At 45.9% G+C, this 19884-nt stretch overlaps 1 protein-coding gene across 3 annotated transcripts; it reads right to left on the bottom strand.

Annotated features, from left to right (window-relative positions):
• Positions 1–11: 11 nt before the first annotated feature.
• On the bottom strand, positions 12–18479 carry chd4b (chromodomain helicase DNA binding protein 4b). Of its 3 annotated transcripts, none has more exons than XM_053432697.1 (40): positions 18197–18479; positions 17729–17975; positions 17098–17225; positions 15234–15488; positions 15009–15124; positions 14800–14899; positions 14459–14669; positions 14190–14311; positions 13952–14075; positions 13639–13811; positions 12785–13030; positions 12314–12517; positions 11942–12153; positions 11543–11674; positions 11360–11459; positions 10957–11148; positions 10485–10685; positions 10233–10370; positions 9865–9986; positions 9584–9757; positions 9289–9430; positions 8937–9186; positions 8696–8820; positions 8474–8566; positions 8221–8362; positions 7615–7784; positions 7301–7490; positions 6562–6648; positions 5345–5436; positions 4636–4769; positions 4385–4529; positions 4098–4254; positions 3551–3636; positions 3201–3459; positions 3064–3120; positions 2655–2825; positions 2427–2535; positions 1744–1876; positions 1445–1640; positions 12–1254 (listed from the first exon to the last, which is right to left on the bottom strand). In XM_053432697.1, the coding sequence occupies exons 2-40, from the start codon at positions 17790–17792 to the stop codon at positions 1052–1054; spliced, it is 5955 nt and encodes a 1984-aa protein (XP_053288672.1). In that variant the 5' UTR covers positions 17793–17975; positions 18197–18479; the 3' UTR covers positions 12–1051. The 3 variants fall into 3 exon arrangements, with proteins under 3 accessions (XP_053288672.1, XP_053288674.1, XP_053288673.1); XM_053432699.1 differs by having other exon boundaries at positions 7313–7490; XM_053432698.1 differs by having other exon boundaries at positions 17098–17222.
• Between the last annotated feature and the right edge of the window lie 1405 nt (positions 18480–19884).

The following is a 19884-nucleotide window of genomic DNA, read 5'->3' as shown; positions in this document are numbered from 1 at the left end:
AAACGTTGAAAAACTGTTGACTTTTTATTGTAATCCATAAAAACAACAAGGTGGTGACCATAATAATAATATTCAGTAATGTAAAACAACTTAACGATAGACAGTAGGAAATTAAATTAAGATTGCCATCATTCTTGGAACCATCCGCGGTATCTTAGCGCTGTGGAGGTTTTGCAAGTCCATATTTTAGGATAGGATAATTTCTGAAGAGCAAAGCTGTGTCGCCGTCAGGAATGTGGAGGTGCTGGTTGGGGTGTGAGCGCAGAGAGCTGATCCCGAGTCAGGGTCAACTGATGGGGCGGGCGGAGGTTCGGGAGGGAGGGCAGGGATTCAGGGAGAGGTAACAGCGACAGTAACAGTCTCTCAGTGTGTGGGGGGGGGGGGGCATTCTGCAGTAGAGATGCACATCAATATGCCCAATTTATAGATACACACACACGCACACACTCTCTTTCGGTCTCCACACACACACACACATATAGGTGGGGACATTAGAGTTGAAAAAAAGATAAAATATCACAACTTTCTATAGGTGAGAATGAGCACAATAAAATCCCTTGATTTCTTTAATAACCCAAAAGTTACTACAAAGCACCAGTATGCTTCAAACATGCTGCTTTTTCTCCCGTCTACCCTTTGTCAGCTTAATGTTACACGTAGTTACACACACAAGTTTGACCCTGCTGTAAAGACAGAGCAGGACAGGTCAGTGGAGCTGCCTGTAGTAGTCACGACCGTCGACAGTCCTCGGGTTAGAGGAGTTAAATCTGATCCCAGTGGAGGAGAAAACGAGTTTCTAGTCTGCCACGGAACGAGAGGTGATTGGCTCGATCACTCCCGTCCAGAATCTACAGGTCCAGTCTTTTCAAATTCAAAGTCCAGCAGCACAGCTGATGTTCTTCTGAAGTCCGTAGATGGGTGGGGGGTGCAGAGCGAGGAGGACTAACCTGACAGTGCTGTACACGGCTGTTAAGGGTCTGCTACATGGCGGGGAGGTGAGGGCGACGGGCCTCGGTCAAGTCCGTGAGCGCGACATATGTGAGGTGATTGGTCAGCGCGGCACCTGCATCTGCTGTGAGGTCTGTGACTGGTTCTGGGCAGTGAGGTCAGAGCCTCGGTTGGCCAATCGGCTGAGGATGTTCCTCTCTGACATTTGCAGCCGCACGGCTACCGGGGGTATCCTGGCGATGGTCGCAGGGAGGCGCGTGACGTCGGCCTTCATGTCACTCAACAGTTCCTCCAGCTGTTTGAGAACTGGACAGCGACATGGAAATAAGGAAAGTTACGTTTTTTTTTGTGTCTGGATTTCAAATTTACTGGTAAAGAGGTAATGAAAAGATGTTGGTCAACCATTAAAGCTTTACTATATTTGTGTTTGTTGGTTTATGTTAGCAGCTGTAACAAGAAACCCTTTATACTCCTCCATATATTCAGTATGTTTTACCTTTATGCAGCACTGCATTGGCAGGTTTGTTTCCAGACATGGACTCCTTGCTGAGGTGCTGGTGGGACTCGGCCAGACACTCCACCTCACTGAAGCGAGTGTTGAGGGCCATTGAAGGATGAGCCGGGTCTTCTGTCATGTTCAGGTAGGCTGCCCGGCGCAGCTGCTCCTCGATCACCAGGGCCTGCTCCAATAGCTGCAAAGGAGAAGACAAATGCCCAGTGAGACGTGCTAGAGACACACACATAGAGAAACACACAGTCACAGGGAAACTTGTCATCAACTGGAACTCAGTTCACCTTGAACCTGCGGGCCAGAAACTTGTTCTTGATCTCCAGGAAGTTTCCTCGGCTCATCTCCCCTTTGAACGGCTCGTTGAGGATGGCGAACCTCACGTCGTTCTGCACATCCTGCCACCGAGCGTAGCCGTGTCTGAGGGACGCCGGGGGTCAAGTGTGACAACGCAATTTTATGTTGGTCGTACTTTCAATGAATAAGGGACAGAGGCCAGAGGCTGTGTGGGTACACTTCCAAACTTATTTTTCACTAAAATATTAATGAATCTTTTTCCCTAAATCAATTTTTAAAACCATTAAATGTTGAACATTGTGTATAAACAAATGTTCATCTAAGAGACTGGGTAAAGGTGTGTGCTGTAAAAACTGCTAAATGTTGAATTCACTACAAATCTTAAAATTTCTGTTTTGAGGTCTGTCACTGCACAACCTACCTTCAATATGAGAAAACCACAGAAGAGGAAAGAGAGGGCTATATAGTGTACTGCATGGTCTTTGTGTGCTTCATACTCACACATTCATCTAAAATACAACAAGGTCATATGAAGGGGGGAACTACAAAATCTTTACAAAATTTAATCTGGAAAAATGCCCCAATAATAGTTCTGCTAAATCCAAGCTGGCGTCAACAGTGAGAGTTCAACTAAATCGTTCTGTCCAGAGAAGTTGTGAGTTTGAGAGGATACTGTATGATGCCGGCCAGCAACCAGTAGTCATGGCGCCGGTGCCAAATCTCAAAGGTCTTCTTGGTGACGGTGGCTGCTCGCTCTTCATTCTGCCACAGAGAGTGAAGCTCTGGAAAAGACGACAGGAAGGTAAAAAAAAACTGAACTGAAAGAGAAAAAAAGAGGAAAGAAAAGAGACACAACAGTGTGTGTGTGTGTGTGTGCGTGTGCGTGTGCGTGTGCGTGTACCTGTGAAGCCTCCGTCAGCAATGTTGAACATGAACCTCTGCTTGGTGGCTTTCTTCTTCTCCTCGGTGACGTTAACCACCGGTGCAGCTGTTCCTCCTTCTTTGGTGCTCTCTCCATTCTGCAGTTTGCCAGTCTCGTCGGTTTTCACGCCATCTTTCTCCTCTTTTTGCTCTGTGAGAAAACAACAGACACACGACAGCAAACCGGTCAGGACAGCCTCTTATTATGGAAATGTGCATGGAAATAGATTATGATATCAAAGCATAGATAAAAATAAGGTTTATTTGCATTCAGACATTTGCTTTTTCTCATAGATGTATTCATGGCCCATGAAGGAAGTCTCAGAGGAAACGGTTGAGTTATACTTAAGAAAGTTTTAAGTGTGTTGACTTGGACTCTATGTATGTACCTTTCTTCTCCTCTGAAGGTGGAGTGGTGTCCATCTTTTCGTCTTTGCCGTCCTCAGCTGAGAAGAGAAAAGCACCGTTAGAATCACAAAGAAAGGAAAGTGGAAGATTTAAAAAACAGTATAATCGTCTTTCACACCTTTAGATTTGTCCACCTCTGACTCCTGCTTCCCCTCTGAACCTTCACCCTTCACAGCAGGAGTGTCTTTCTCCGCCATGTCACTCGTCTGGTCCTTCTCTTCTTTCTCCTTGCTCATGTCTTCAGCCTCCTTCTCCTTCACTTCATCTCCTTCTACTGTCTCCTTCTCTTTCTCCTCCTTCCCTACAGCAGGGTCCGTCTCTCCTTCCTTCTTTTCAGCCACTGGGGATTTTTCAGATTCATCTGGGATTTCAATAATCTGTGGGAGAAGTCAACAGGATCAAATTAGGAAAATCGGATTCTGAATAATGTAACTACTTGAATCAAAAATGGCAAATAGTAGAATCTACCTCTGGATCCTCTGCCTTCTTGGCTCCTTTGGAGTCTTCTCCCTCCTTCTTTATGTCTTCCTTGTCCTCTGTCTTAGACAAATCCTCTGTTGAAACATATGTGACACATAGTTTTGCAAATAGACCTTTAATATCCTTACTAATTCATAAGTATCACCAAAATTCCCACTGAGTTTTTGAAGGTTAATGGTTTAATAAGTCAAACATCAAGGCTGGTGGCCAGTAATTGGTTGTCTCGTGTTTTTAGGGATGGAGCCACAAGAGGGCGTCAGGGAAAATGTCTGTTTGGCCTTGAACAAAAACTATCAGGTAAAAAAATAAGCTTTCAAAGATACACAAAGAAACCAATCAGCATTAATACAAGGTCAAAGCTTAGCTTAAGGCTCTAAATCTAAATGTGTGTGACAATTTGTTTGGGGCTAGGATAATAAGAAATAGAATTGCATTTTCAAATGTAAAGGAAATGTCTCTTTTAGTGTTAAACAATGCAACATACTCACAAGTATAGAGAGGCAAATGGTGTATATATGTGTATGTGTGTGTGTACCTGGGACAGGAGTGTTGGGCTGTGTGTCTGCAGGGGTCCCAGAAGATGGAGTCTTAGGGTCTTCACCTGCAGCCAGAGCCGCAGCCCTTTTGTTCTCCTCCAGCTCCGCCATCCAAGGCATCGACCACTGACCGTTCACATGCTCAAACTCCTGAACCTGTTACCAGTAAGTCAACCTCAGTCATTTTATCCCTTAAACTGAAGGTTTATAACTGGTTTATTTAAATGTACCACTAAATCAGGATGATATCATTCCTCCTCTTAGTTTCTACACAGTAAAAACGTACCTTTTTCCTTATAAGGGACATCACACCGATGCGAGTAAGAACGTGTTGCCTTGACAGACCCTCTCGTGGGACGCCATCTGCAAAAGTCTCGGCTCCATCAGCCCCCGGCTCACAAAGGTGACGCATGAACAGGGACACGTAAGCCCTGAGAACACGTGCGGGGGAGAAGGTGAAAGGATGGCCACGTATACACTGTTAGCTGAGCACAACAAAATGAGAATTACCAAATATCAAAATAATACTGAACTCACTTGAATTCTTTCTCCGATTTTCCTCGGAGGTCCCGCACCAGCCACTGGTTGGTGAAAGCATCCTGAGGAGGCATCCCATAACGCATCACTGCATTCAGGAAAGCCTTCCTCTGCCGAGCATTGAAGCCCAACACCTGACGGGTAATGAAGAGGTCAAGGGTAGATTCAATGTTTCAAGCATTAGGAGGAGGCACAGGAGCAAAGGAGAGATATTAACAGTAATAACAGACGTTCTCATTGACAGCAAGGCGCTTCTGTTTTTACCCGTCAGCTTGTTTGTTGGTTGGATTGTTAGATTGTAAGCAAGATTACAGAAAACAGATGAACAGAATTCCATGAAACCTGCTGGAGGGATGCGGTACGAGTCAGGAAAGAATCCATTACATTATACTGTGGATCCAGGTCAGGGGTAGATTTGTTCACTTACTGTTATGAGATGGTGTGTTTTTCCACATTTTCCCCATTTGCCCAGGGAATAATTTATGGGTCTGGATGAAAACGATCCAGCACATTTAGTCAACTAACATCTACGTGCGTGTGAAATTGGAATGCCGGGCCTTGGCGGAGATATGCACTCTACTTTCTGCTTAAGGTGAGTTTCCTGCTGGATGTTTTTTCATTTGGAGAACATCTTTCTCGGGTTTCTAGTAACTTCTTATCCGGACATGAGAGGAACACAAGGAGACGAGAAGAACGTCAGTAAACTCACCTCAATGTTCCCACCGACCCGGGCCAACAGTGGCGGCAGAGGTTTGTCCCTGTCGTTCCTCAGGCCTTTACGGTTCGGTCTGCGGGCGTTAGCTGGAACAACATGAACACTGTTAGTTCATCTTAAACTCAGTCCACATTCAGGCCAACAAAACAACGCACTGAGGCATTTTAAACTTCAATGACACTCTATGGTCGATGTATGGTCATGTGTGCTCTTAACTTCCCAGTTTTTCTCTGAGGATGTTAGACTTACTGCTTCTCACGACTCACTCAGCTGCTGCGGCTGCTGCTGCTGAAGCTGTCTCTCCTCACAATCTCTCTCTCTCTCTCGCTCGCTCTCTCCACACTTCTACATTACACCCTTCTTCTTTAAGTATGAACACTTTCAAACAGTTAAAACTGAAAGCAGGGATTTACTTCATTTAATAAAGCTGAATGAACAGAGCCAAATGAAATTAAACAAAAGTACAAAATCCCAACAGAGCATATACATCTCGTTATACTTACAAATGAAATGGAAAATGATTAACAACTGATCTTAAATATAAACATTAATGAACAACCTTCTTTTTTTTTAACAAAAAAATTATAACATCCATTTTAACTTAATTAACAGTTAACATGAACACAATCCTTTTGAATTGCAGGGACAGTTCAGCTGGTTGAGAAACCGTTGCTTTTACATTTCTTTCCCTGTGTCTTTGTTTTTTTCCCTCCTCTTTTCTTCCATTTTCTTTCTCTTTCTGTCTTTTCGTGCCTCTCTACGTAGAGTGCAGATGATGCAGCTACAAGTGCTGTTACTGGAGTTGTAGATGTTGTCAATGAGGATATCGTAGCTGTCGTCTGAATCTGAATAAACAGCTGCAGGGACGATTTGAAGGACGTTAGTGAATGAGACAACCAGGGCTGGGAGAGTACAGAGTCGTTAGAAGTTTCACCGTACCTTTACTGTAAGTTGTTCGGATCAATTCTTCAACTTAAAAAACAACATGATGACTAAAATATCTGTCTTCAGTAAGTTAAGAGCAGTGACATGACCCATTTTAACAGCAACACGCAACACACACACACACACACACACACACACACACACACACACACACACACACACACACACACACACACACACACACACACACACACACACACACACACACACACACACACACACACACACACACACACACACACACACAGTAAAACAGTGAATCTTACCTTCTGTCCGTTCATCGAAGTCCTCGTCACCTTCTTCTGAGGCCACCGAGTAATCAGACTGGTTGTCCGACTGATCCTCCTGCCAGTCTGAAGAAAAGCACAGGGAGAAATATGAAGGAGGGCGCAAATGAAGAAAAGGGCAAAACTTTTTACTGCCTGGACCTCATCTTATATCAAATCTTATACTAGTTAAAGTCTGAACTACACATGGGGCTACTTTATCAAAGCCACATTCTTACTTATTACTTAAACAGGAATATTTTTTCCTTAATTAACTCTTACATAAAGAAAAATAAACTGGATATTTTACCGTGTAATGATGTTTAAAACCAGCTGATGAGCTGACACTACACAGACTGAACAGCTAAATGCACCAAGAAAGCAGGAGCGATTCTTCACTGCTAGTTGGTCTTCGTCATTAAAGTCAGTAGATAATTTTCCACATAAATATTCTCTTTGTGGCGGTCGTGGTTATCGACAGTTGGATTGTTGATGTTTGTTATAACCCTGTGCTGTACATGAAATATTTAAACTAAGAAAAAAAATCAACGTTTCAAATAAATTGTTAAATGTTACTATACTCAATCTAAAGTCATAACACTTTAGTCATAAACTTCCGGCTATGCACTCCCTGCATCTCCTATAATATTACACCAACACCACACAAACACTGACGGCACTGCACAGCAAACACACACACACACAGACAAGAAGAGGTTGTATTATATGTTTTCTGTACCCTGTCTTATACCTCGGTCCTCCTGGGAGCCGTCATTGTAGTTGACTGGCTTTCGAGTTCTTTTGCCTTTGCCTAAATTGCGGGCGAGATCTTCTTGCTGCTGCTCGTAGTGGTGTCGAAGCAGTTTCTCCCAGTAGTCAGGGTCAACACTTTCCTCTTGCTTGATCACCTCCCTTTCCACCTCCTCCTCCTCCTCAAAGCAAGAAAACACTTAATCATGTGGAAAACACTAGGAATCGTAAGTAAGTACTATAGACATTTTATGCCCGTAACATAAAAGCTATATATTCACATAAACATTTTTGACCAAATACCTCATCATCTTCATCTTTGACCACGTACTGGGCCACTTTAAAGGAGCTGAGGTATTCGTTCATGCTCTGAAGCTCAGTGTCATCCGTGGCGTCCCGGTTCCTGTCTAGCAGGCCGTCAATCGCTCGGTCATCGTAGTGGATCACACTGCTGTCATCCTCTTTGTTGTCCCCTGAAAGGAGAAGAGGATGAGTCAAATGAAAAAAGGAGCGAGGCAAAAACCTAATTCACTTCCTGTAAGGTCTGTCCAATCAGACGGAAGTGGATCGTTTAAATTCAGACTCCAGGTTTACTGTGCACAGTTGGCTACTTTTTTCATTATGGTCCTCATGACTCGCTCATATTAAATATTATTTATTTTAAATCCTTTTACCTCACTCTTACCTGCACTGTCAGTATGTCAAGTTTCACTTTACTATAGAATTTCTGAGAAAGGCAAAGTTGACTACTTTTTCATTATGGCACTCACAGATAAAAAAAAACATTTTAATCCTTGAGAGGTGACACGGAAATAGCAAAATAAGCAAAACCTGTTCTATTTAGGTTAAATATTAAATAAACAGTTAAATTCAACTGTCACTTATGTATGTGGGTTGAAGTCGACTCACCTTCTCCGAGTTCACCTTTAAACAACTCTTCAGTTCCAAACTTGAGGATATCATCAAGCTCCTGCTTGGACATGGAGCCCGTCTTAGAGCCAAGCCCAGGCCGCACCACCAAGTGGGTGAGCATCATCTTCTTCTTCGCCACCTGGTGGAAGGAAAGTCAGTGGAAGACAAAGTGATGAGCAGGTTTTAAAAGAATTCTGACATAGTTTTAAAAGGTATGTTTAATTTCTTGTCGTGTGTATATTTCACCCACCTGTGTTATCCTCTCCTCCACTGAGGCTTTGGTGACAAAGCGATAGATCATCACCTTCCTGTTCTGGCCAATTCGGTGAGCTCTGCTGAACGCCTTTAAGATAGATAGATAGATGGATACTTTATTAATACCGTGGGAAATTCAGAAACAAACAGTATATTTAACTACTGTCCAAATAATAAAACATGACGTGGATACACGGTTTAGTTATGGCCTCCATACCTGGATGTCATTGTGCGGGTTCCAGTCAGAGTCGTAAATGACGACAGTGTCAGCAGAGGCAAGATTAATGCCCAAACCACCAGCTCTGGTGGAGAGGAGGAAAGCAAACTGAGGGGCCCCGGGAGCTGTTGGGATGAAGATCAGAAAAATAAAAAACAGTGAGAAAGACAAACTACAAACCTGATAGGATACCATAACTGCTGTTTACAGCCAATACAGACAGTCTTTGTGAATGTCTCACCGTTAAAACGATCGATGGCCTCCTGTCTCATGCTGCCAGTGACTCCTCCATCAATTCTCTCATATTTGTAACCTTCATTCTCCAAGAAATCCTCCAGCAGGTCCAGCATTTTAGTCATCTGAGAGAAGACCAGAACTCTGTGGCCTCCATTCTTCAGCTTCCTCATCATCTTCATGAGAAGCATCAGTTTTCCTGAAGCCTTAGTCAGAGCAGCGCCCTCATACATGCCATTTGGAAGTTTTGGTGCCTCCTGCGGTCAGAGGGACAAAGTTTCAATACAAAAAGGCCTTAATAAGTGCTACCACACAACATGCAACCAGTACCGGAACTGTGTGAGAGTCATGAATCGTACCATGGCAGCAGCAGGGAAGAGGTAGGGGTGATTGCAGCACTTTTTGAGGTCCATCACCACATTGAGCAACGAGACCTGGTTTCCTCCTCCACGAGTGTTCAGGGCATCAAAGTTACGCGTTAGGATGAACTTGTAATATTTCCTGGGTTACAAGAAGAAGAAGAAATGGATCGGAAAAAGGAAACTATGCTGTGCACATGGGGAGAATTCCGACTTTATCAACCACATTATCCTAAAATAACAATCTAAAAAGGCAAATCTTGAGTCTATGACATATAGGTCACATATCACATACTTCTGCATGGGGCTCAGCTCCACTCTCACAATGAGCTCAGTCTTGGAGGGCATGTGTTTGAAAACATCAGCCTTCAGCCTCCTGAGCATGTGTGGTCCCAGCATGTCATGCAGCTTCTTGATCTGGTCCTCTTTGGCGATGTCTGCAAACTCCTCAAGAAAACCTTCCAGGTTGCTGCAGAGATAAAGAAAAGAAAACATAAATAAACACAGAGCGCGAGTCAGTGTGGTCATCCACATTGTGTGTGCAACAAAAGCCACATGTGCTGTGGCAACACTGACTTGAATCTCATTGGGGTCAGGAAGTTTAGCAAGTGGAAGAGCTCCTCCAGGTTGTTCTGAAGAGGAGTGCCTGTCAGCAGCAGCTTGTGTTGCAGCGGATAGTTGTTCAAGATTCGGAAGAACTAGTGACAGACGAAGAAGAAAGGCAGAGGGAAATCATGTTAAATTTGTTATAGTGAAATTAAAAAAGATAAAACAATATATAATAGTTGATATGATCATTTGCTAAATGGTATGCAACTCTGCTAAGCCTTGTGTTTACAAAACCGAAGGTGTGCACAGAGAGTTGCACATGTTTGCACTTGGGATACTGTCCTGTAATTAAGGACAAAAAACAACCACATATGTAAAGCTGTGTTTTGTCTTACCTTGGACTGGTTGTTCTTGAGTCTGTGTGCTTCATCTACAACCAGACAGGCCCAATCAATGGAGCCCAGTACAGCTTGGTCAATAGTGATCAATTCATAGGATGTCAGCAGAACATGGAACTTGACATTTGAGTCTTTCTGTAAAGCACAGGGAAAGTTGGACATTAGTTAAGCTGCAGAACAGATTAAGAAGTAGTCACAGGATTTAACTTTAGTAAAGATCATTTGGTATCATCACTTTTTTTTTCTTACCTTCATCCTAGAGGCCTTCTTTCCACCTCGGATGGCATTTCCTTCAAACGAGAACTCATTCTCCCTGATGACGGCCCTGCTGTCCTTGTCCCCTACGTAGGTCACCACGTACATGTCAGGGGCCCACAACTCAAACTCTCTCTCCCAGTTGATGATGGTAGACAGGGGAGCGCTGACCAGAAACGGGCCTTTGGAGTGACCCTGTACCAGCGGAAGACAGGTGGGATCAACATTAACTGTGTATAATGCAATAGATAACAAACAAGACATGTCAAATAAACAGATATATTTGTCTTGCCCTGCCTTTAGGATAGAGTTCCTTACTTTGAACTCATCCCCTTTATTGGGCAGAGTTACTGTCTGTCACATGTCTGAAACCCACCGACTTACACTCAACGACAGGGGAGGGCAGACTGGACAAAAACATGCAGAAACTTGTGTTTATTTTTGCACAGCATTAACAGCTCCTTACCTCTTTGTACAATGAGTAGAGGAAGACCGCCGTCTGTACAGTCTTGCCTAAACCCATCTCATCGGCCAGGATGGTGTCGGTGGCCTGAGCCCATGAAAACCTCAGCCAGTTCAGCCCCTCCAGCTGGTAAGGATGCAGCGTGCCTCCTGTGCTTTCCAGGTAGTCAGGCTGACGATCAAACTTGACGGTGGGCTGCATGAATTAAACCCAGAGGAAAATCAATTCCACGTCTGCTGTGACTCATGTTAATTCTAATTCTGACAGGGACATAGACCTAGCAGCAAACCTTTATTTTCTAATCAATACTTAAAACTACATATTGCAAGAGCAGTTCAACAGTAAACAAGGTCGTGTTTGGAACAAATAAATAACAAATTTTGGTTCCAAGTTAAATAGTACTTACATCTATGATTGGATTAGCCGGCGGCCGCTCTGCCTTCTTGACTTTCACCTGCTTCTTCAGCTTCTTGCCAGGTCTGGCCTCTTCACCCACCATCAACTCTCTTTAAGGACAAAAATGGCAGTTAGAGGAAAAACCCACTTTGAAAAAACCCACTGTGTGACACTTTGTTAAGTCTCAGCATACCTGTGATTCCAGTATGTCTGTTTGTAGGTGTCAAACTCCGGAATGTCCATTTCCTCAATCTCCCAGGTGGCCTGGTCATAGGCCAGATCTCTCCATTTAATCAGGTAATGTACGTTGTTCTTTTTATCAACACTAACACGAAAAAAAGAGGGATTTACTTGGTTTGCCTTCTTCTGATAGGGTGAACTTACATTTAATTGAACCCCCATTATATTGACAATTAAATGTTTTCTTTTAATTTGTTATATGAGCGATTAACTATAAAAAATACACAGAAAGACCTCATGAACATGAATCTATTAAAACAGCTATTTTAAGGCAAAAATCCAAAACCTTTATAATAAACACATTCCTTTTTATTAATAAACTGCATATCTCTAATGAGATTATGTTGCCTACCTGTGGTTGAGGATGCGGTGGATCATCAACCACTCCATCTTGACTCCATAACGGTAAAACTCCTCTTCCATGTGGACAAAGAGAGGATCTTTGAGTTTCCTCTTGGTGCTCTTGACCTCAACGCCCTCGCCTCCAAAGTCCACAGGCGGTGGTTCGTCCATGTCAGTCTTCCTCTGGTAGTTACGGAACATCACCTGGCAGTTCAGTTCCAACTAGGAAAGAATGACGGGGTTAAAAAGGAGACATCTGAGACAATAATGAGTTTGTGTGTTACAAACGTGAGGAGAAGGAACAGAAACACGTCTCATGCCAAAGAGCATAAAAAGCACATTCACAACGCAAGGTGGATTCAGTTTCACAGAGCGTGTGTACCTGTAGCTCTTGCACCCAAGAGCAGTGCCAGTAGGACAAATTGCACCATTTGACAAAGAACTCCCTCTCTCTGCGTCCCACCAGCGGAGGGGGATCAGGAGCATCAGCAGGCAGGTCGACAGGCCGGGGGACAGGTGTGGGGCCTGGAGGCTCCCCCCATTTCCAAGTCAAAACCTTCTGGACTTTTCCCTTCATTGCTAGACACTGTTAGGAAATGACAGTGGAGAGGGAAATTAAGGAATAAATGCTTATCAATTACAAAATGATTTATCGCTAATAAGAAATTAGTATATGAATGGGGAGATTTGTTCTGAGAAATAAGCTAAATTATGACTGCTATAACTTGTCTAAAATACATATATATATACACAAGAAGAAAAGAAGCTCTTCATCTACAGTAGGGATCTGCACAAGATGGAAACTGCGCACGCCCACGTGAGCACATGCACTCGCAGACTCAAACACACTCACCTTGCAGCGGGGGCAGATCCACTCTCCGTTGGGGATTTCGGGGAGGGGAGGGTTGAGGCAGTGGATGTGATAGGAGGAGGGGCAGGTGTCACAACAAAGTAGCTCCCCTCCGTCCTTGCACACCCGGCAGAACTCAATGTGGTGGTCATCTTCCTCCTCCACCCCTTCATCCACCCTGTCTTCCTCTTCCTCCCCTTCAGCCTCGGAGAGCTCATCTCTGGCCTCCCACTGGATGCCCTCCTTCTCCTGGTGGCAGAATTACAGACAGAGGGAAGTGGATATGTGTGTGAGTGTGCATGTGTGCGCGTGAGTGTGGCCGAGAAGGGGGTGGGGGGGGGGGGCAGACAGGCAGGGAAGGTATGCGGAACGGAGTGAAAGGAAAAAGGGGAGGGGAGTGGGGGGAGAGCCAAGAGAGCCGAGGTTGGAGGGGTGTGTGTGTGTGTGTGTGTGTGTCAGTGCAATGTGTGCGCGTGCATGTGGAGCCATTGCAGAGGGAGGGAGGGGAGGAACAAGAAGAGGAAATGGAGGATGGGGGGAGGATAAGGCATGTGGTGGGGAGCAGGAGAGGATAGATGGGAAACATGAGCAAAGGGGTGGGGGGGTGGGGGGTGGGGGGTGTGGTGGGCAGCAGAGGACAAAGAGAAAAGAGAAGGCACAAAAAAATTATGTCAAAATCCTGCAGCAAGAATGCAATCTGCAACCAGTTGGCAGCGTCAGTGCAACTTTGCGTGAATTCATACACTTCCACACAAACAGTGTTTTAATGACAGGGGTCATTTCTGCCCAGCTGTTTCTAACGTACAACCTCGTGGCCTTCTGTCCCCGGCGCTGAGGGCTGAGATTACAGTACTCACACAGTGCGGGCAGCTCCACTTGCCCTCAGGTGCTTTCTCCATGTCGGGGTCCAGGCAGACCATGTGATAGGCTCTCGGGCAGGTGTCACACAGAATGATCTCTCCTCCCTGCTGGCACACTTCGCAGTAGTCCTGGTGGTCTGTCTCGTAGCCATCGCCGTCTTCCGTCTCCACTGAGAAAGGACGTTTACAGAAAAGAGGCAGAAGAGAGTGAGGTGTGGGGAGGTAGATGGTCAGAGCAACAGTAGCCTTCATCTGACAAAGCGAGGGCTCCAGAGCAGGCTTATTAACTCAGTGATATTTCCATGCCAACCTTTCTTCTTTTTCTTGGCGCTCTTGGGCTTCTTCTTAGGGCGGTTGCTGCGATTGGAGCCGTCAGACACTGAGAAGCTCCCGTCGTCAAAGTCGCTTTCAACATCCGGTTCATCCTCATCACTCTGATAGAGAGGACATCGAGGGAAATACCTTGTTACTTTTGAGTACGAGTATAAATATTCAGATTCTGGTGATTACTTAAGGACAGCACTTGAAATATAAGAAAAGAATCTCACTGAGGAGCGCTTCCTCTTGCTGTTGAGGCCCCCAAGTTTGATCTTGAGTGGAGCCACTTTTTTAGGTTTGGGTTTCGGTTGAGGCTTAGGCGCAGGTTTCGACTTCCTGCGAGCATTGGGACCTGAGAGAACAAAGTTTGTACGAGAACATTTAGGTACAGACCCCAGATAAATGTTTAAGTTGCCGATTTTCATGTCAAAAAGGGCAAAAAACGTACTTAACTCATGCATAATTACTTAGAAACTGTTATTCATTCATATGTCTTTACCTTTGCCTTCTTTGGTCTTGGCCTTGCGGAGAGGAGGTGCTGGGGGTGCTGGGGGTGCAGGGGGTGTCGGTGCAGCAACAGGAGTTGGAGCGCGTTTGGGTGAAGGGGCGGCACCTGTCTCTGCCCCTCCATCTGTCCCTGCCACCACCATGTTCTCCACAGCTGCAGCCACGTTGGCAGCTGCCAGAGCTGCATTGGCAGTGGCGCAACCCTACAAGGGGACCCATCAAAAAAATCAGGAAACCGGGCTGTCGACCGTCAAACGAAGGAGAGGACTTAACACAACGACAGATTTCATTCATTACGAGACAGATTTGTAAGCTAATAAAGATTTTCAATACCTTCAGTGGGTTGTTGGTGCTGAATTCTCTCCACTTAGCCATCATCAGAGTCATCATCTTTGACACAGCAATTTTGGGGTTCTTAGCTGCAATTAACGGCCTAAGGGACAATGTATATCATTATTTATTTTTATAAATACTCCTTAATGACCAGACAGATAATGATATTAATATATATGGATGTGCTAATAAAAAAGGGGTTTTCTTGCCTAACAAACTGACTGAAGGCCTTGTAGTTGGTGAGGGAGCTGTAGTCTTCCTGAGTAAAGACGTGGTCAATGTCTTTCATGCCCCAGGTTTCCAGCAGCTGGGAGGAGCTTTTGGGCTGAGGCAGGAGAGAGGTTGAAAAGAACAATCAGGGGAGGTTAGTTTGACATGTTCGCCCTGAAGGACGAGGCCATCCTCTTATCACCCCAGCCTGAATGAATCTTCACCTGGCAATCATCATCGTCATCGTCGTCCTCTTCTGGTTCGGGGTCCTTGCGTTTGCTCTTTGAACTGGACGAGCCTCCTTTCTCTCCGGCCCCACCTCCCTTTTTCTTGTCTTTGGCCGAGCTGAGGCGCTTCTTCTTTTTCCTGCCGGGGGCATAATCGCTTCCTTCACTCTCTGACCGCACACCTCCCTCGTCTGCATCTCTCTCCACCGCTTCTACTCCGATCAGGTGCTCAGGGGAACTGACTGGCAACTCCTACAAGACAAAGAATGACTCTGAAAAAGAGTGACGGCTAATTGCCTGCAGGCAGCGGTGCACTTTATGGATCAAATAAACGCTAAATTATTACAAAATTACACATTAAAATGATATGCTTCTTTGTTTCAGTCTGATCAAGTAATAGACCACTCTGCTTGGCTAAGGTCTGCATAAATAGTCACACAGCTGTTGTGGTCAGTGGATGATTCATTCTCACTTCAGGTAGACCAGACACACTTCAGTTATTACATAGATTTGACTTTTCTTCAAGCGAGATACTTTACTGTTTGTCCTTGTTTTTTATGTAAGTAGATTGAATATATTTTGGTTTTTCGCTGTTGGTCACTCAAAACAAGAAATTTGACTGTGTCACCACAAGTTCCGGGTGTGACAGGGGCCACCATTTACAGATATTTATGGCCAAAATTATTCACCATATATTCAAGACAATCATTTGCATTTGTTTTCTAGGGAATGTACTCAAACCTCTTATTTCAGGAGGATTTCAGGAATCTCTGTACTTGTTTTGGTTTGCACTATTGCTAGGCAGGAAGTAAATCGATATCTGCAACATTTCACTTAGCTTGCTGTTATTGTCCCCCAATGTGTGGCGGGTTTGACCCTACATAGTTTTACCTGACCATCTGGCCCCGTTCAAACCGGGTACATGTATTAAAATGCATCTCACTTCCCCGCTCTAATTGTGAAATAGTACTGTGTCAGAGACGTGAGCTGAACAGACCGTCCTGCATATGTGACCCAGGACGTATTTGGAATTCATACGGCGAAAAGAATGTGGCTGCATGCATCCCAGACCACCTAAGAATATGGGCTGAGTGATCTCAGGACGCATTGGGGGGCGTTCACATGTACTCAGCGCTGACCGCCTGTGATTGGATCACTCAGGACGGATGGTAATACCAGGTATGAACAGGTTGATGGAGCCACAGCCTTAAAGAGAGGTTCACATTTTCAAGCCTGTCTTAAAACAATGTTGAAATCTCCATATGTACACAGAGAGAGTTTATGGTTGGCAATCTGGTAAAATGGACGGAATTTATAAAGCCATAGTTGTAACGACCAGTCAAAATACTTAACAGTACAAGACCCAATCACACAAACATTCATACAGCTCTTTTATATGCAGCATTGTTTCTATAAACCCTTTTCATATGGGGACATTTCAGAATGCTGGAGGAGCAGGGGATTGAACCACCGACCTTCTGGTTGTTGGACAACCCTCTCTATTTCTTGAGATACAAAACATAATATAACATAAGAAAAAAACACAATTTCCAAATACGCTGACCTTGATCTTTGCCAAAATGCTCAGAAGCGGCACCATAGTTAGAAAAATACTTGGATCACACATGTTAAAAGTTACAGTCAGAGAGTCTGCAGGTGTATAAATGCAGAATTTGGTACTAAAATCATGAATATCAGAATTTCATCATGGAGTTTAAGGGTTGTTGAGTCCCCTGACCACCAAGGGTTCCCATATTGGCCTATTGTTATTCTAAGATGGCCTTTGAAACATGTAAACATATTGGAACCCCAAGTGCAGGTGTAGCAGGGGGTTGGGGGGGGTTGGGGGGGGCACACTGACCTCTCTGACGGGCCTCTGCCTCTTACTGCTCCTGCTCTCTCGGCTGCTCTTCTTGGCTTTCTTCTTCTTCTTGGACTTGGGCGCCTCGTCCACTTCAGACAGGACACCGGCCGGCTCGTCTTCATCTGCTGTCATTGACATGTGCTTTCATTAGTAGGAGGAGGAGGAGGAGGAGGAGAAGAGGGAGAGAAGGGAGACAAGGGAGACAGGAGCGCTGCTGCAGGCCACAGGGAGAAGGGAGGAGGGGGCGCGCACTGGCACTAGCACTGGCAGATGTTCACGCACGCCCGCACACGCACTTACGCGCACGCACGCACACACACGTGCACAGAACAGCACAAGGCTCAAACTTGTCTTTGAAACTTTGACAGTTCACTCGAGCCCACGGCGCGCGAGGCTGCGCGGAACAAAACAAGGGTTCGAAATGACAGTGAACACTTGTTAGCCAAGTTAGCTAACTAATCTGTCATGGCGAGTGACGGACGGACGGACAGCCCGGCCCCTCCTCCTCCCCCTCCCCCGGGCTAGCTCCGGCTAAAGCTAGCTTCTCGGGGAGGGCGAGCTCAAGTCGCGGGGAGATGGACCTTCGTGTCGGGGAAGGGAGGGGGGGAGAGAAGCGAGGCGGGCTTACCGTGGGGAAGTGAGGGCTCGTCCGCGCCTCCGAAGTCCTCCCTGTCATCCTCGCTGCCCGACATGTTCCCAGCGGTTTAATATTGGACAGAGAACCGCTCCTCGCTGGGTCGGTGTAATCCCTCCTGAAACCTCGCTCCTCGGTCGGCGAGGGAGGAGGGAAAATGACGTGGGACCGCCGGAGAATGGACCGGGGGGGTGTCCGGGAAGGGAGGGGGGGGCGGTGGTGGTGGTGTCGGTGCTGGGTGCTAGGGGGGGGGAGAGAGAGAAAATAAATAATAATAATAGTCAATGTCACTGGATCATTTCCATTAATCCCATAACAACATGTCAGTGTGCCAGTCAAACAAGTTGGAGATTATCTGACAGGCGCTGCAGGTATTTCTCCACGCGCAGGAGTGAACGAGGCAAAGTGACACTTCACAATACATCAAAGAAAAGTTTCAATCATCACACATTAGAAACTTACTCTGTGTGTGTGTGTAATAGTGTGTGCGTGTGTAGTCCCGGGTCGAGGCGTGCTCTCTCTCTCGCTCGCTCTCCCTCGCTCTCTGTCGGTCAGTCAGGCTGTTGTCGCTGCAGTTGTAGTTTTCATTCATCCGATCCGACGATGATCAGTCGATCAAAAAGGAGAAAAACAACAACCTGAGCCGCCACTGACCCAGAACGCGCTGCTCCTCTCTCCCCCAGCCTCACTGAGCTCAGCCAACATCCTCACAAACACAAAGGGGGCAGACATCCCATAATAATCCCCCCCCACCCTCCCACACTCGCACAGGACTCTGCATAGTTACCTCGCAACGGACAGACCATAATACTCACCCTGCCCCCTCCTTCCCTCCCTCCGTCTAACGAGCACGCGCGCTCGCACACGTGCAAGCACGCACGCACGCAAGCTACAACTATAGCACACATGCATGCACAGGGCTCATTGCACGCACACTCTCCTGCCTTATCCACTAGTAGTCCTGCCCCCCCCCCCCCTTAGCAACCCCGTTGTCATGGCGACAACCCCCCCACCCTCCACTCCCCTCCCTGACAGACCATAATAGTCCACTAGGCAATAGCAGCATACATCCCATAATATACAACTCCTAAAAAGACAAGAAAGAAATGCAGTCACATGGTCTCCAGGGGAGCACATGAAGTCCACCGGCGACAGACCATAATACTCACTGATCATGCACCTTCAGAGTGGGCATGACGGCTCCAGGAAGAGAGAGAGGCTGTGTGTCTCTGTGTGATCCGAGGGGGGGGGGGCGGGGGCAGCAGGTCAGCCTCCGGGGTGCAGGTCAGCCTCCGGGGTGCAGGTCAGCCAGGCCCACGGAGCTCAGTCACACCACTGGTTGTGTGTCAGCTGCTGGAACACAGTGTCCCGCCATGAGAAACCATTCTGCAGCCGGACTGCACCACACAGGACCAACATCCTCCTCCATGGAGTCCCTCACAGGCCAACAGGTGTTCCAGCAGGAGAGATGCTGCTCGATAAATTCACAAAAACATCCACGAGATGCTGCTCCCGGATCAGGTCTGTGATGCAGTAAATTAGACCGGAGCTGCTACATTCACAACTCTGGTTGGTGACATTCGAGTATCTGAGCGCAAAGAAACCACATCAACTACAGATGGCAAATATACCGCACAAAATAATCGACTCCTCAATCCCTTTGCTGCGGAACGTCGAGCCACTGTACAGCTTACTCTCTCAAATATCTATCACAGCATCGGCCAAACAATGCTCATGGCCCAGCAGGGTTTGCTCTGTTCTTACTGCATTTTAAGTGAAAGGGGAAAAGCACGTGTTTGCAACAAGCCCAAACACGAGTTTAAAAGCAGCACTTGAAAGCCACATTTGAGTCTTAATAGAAAGATTCATCGATACACTGGTGAGTTCTTGCACTCTTTCATCACCCTGAATCAGATTTGGGTTTGTGCAGAAGTAGCCCTGCTCAGTATCCCTCAGGCCTCCTGTCACTGTGCTGATCTTTCTCACATTAATGATTGATTCAACTACTCCCTCAAGTTCGACATGGTCACAAGTGAGCAGGCTCCTGAGGCGCTAACACTGATTCATCAGAACTCACTAAGTGCTGCCTGGAAAGTTCTGTTTGGAGAACAACAAAGAAGAGCCGGAGCTGCTGCACACCAGACACCATT

Source organism: Pleuronectes platessa, chromosome 10, assembly GCF_947347685.1.
Source record: "Pleuronectes platessa chromosome 10, fPlePla1.1, whole genome shotgun sequence".
Lineage (NCBI taxonomy): Eukaryota > Metazoa > Chordata > Actinopteri > Pleuronectiformes > Pleuronectidae > Pleuronectes > Pleuronectes platessa.
The sequence above is the reverse complement of the archived record's forward strand: the minus strand, read 5'-3'. Positions and strand labels throughout refer to the sequence as shown.

What these genes read in the sequence shown, in the direction of transcription:
- chd4b (XM_053432697.1), bottom strand. Translation starts at nt 17,792, where the DNA reads ATGTCGGGCAGCGAGGATGACAGGGAGGACTTCGGAGGCGCGGACGAG. An exon ending in TCAAGAACAACCAGTCCAAG is followed by an intron (nt 9,987 to 10,232) that starts GTAAGACAAAAC and finishes GTCTGTCACTAG; the next exon opens with TTCTTCCGAATCTTGAACAA. An exon ending in TTCTGGCCCGCAGGTTCAAG is followed by an intron (nt 1,641 to 1,743) that starts GTGAACTGAGTT and finishes TCTCCTTTGCAG; the next exon opens with CTATTGGAGCAGGCCCTGGT.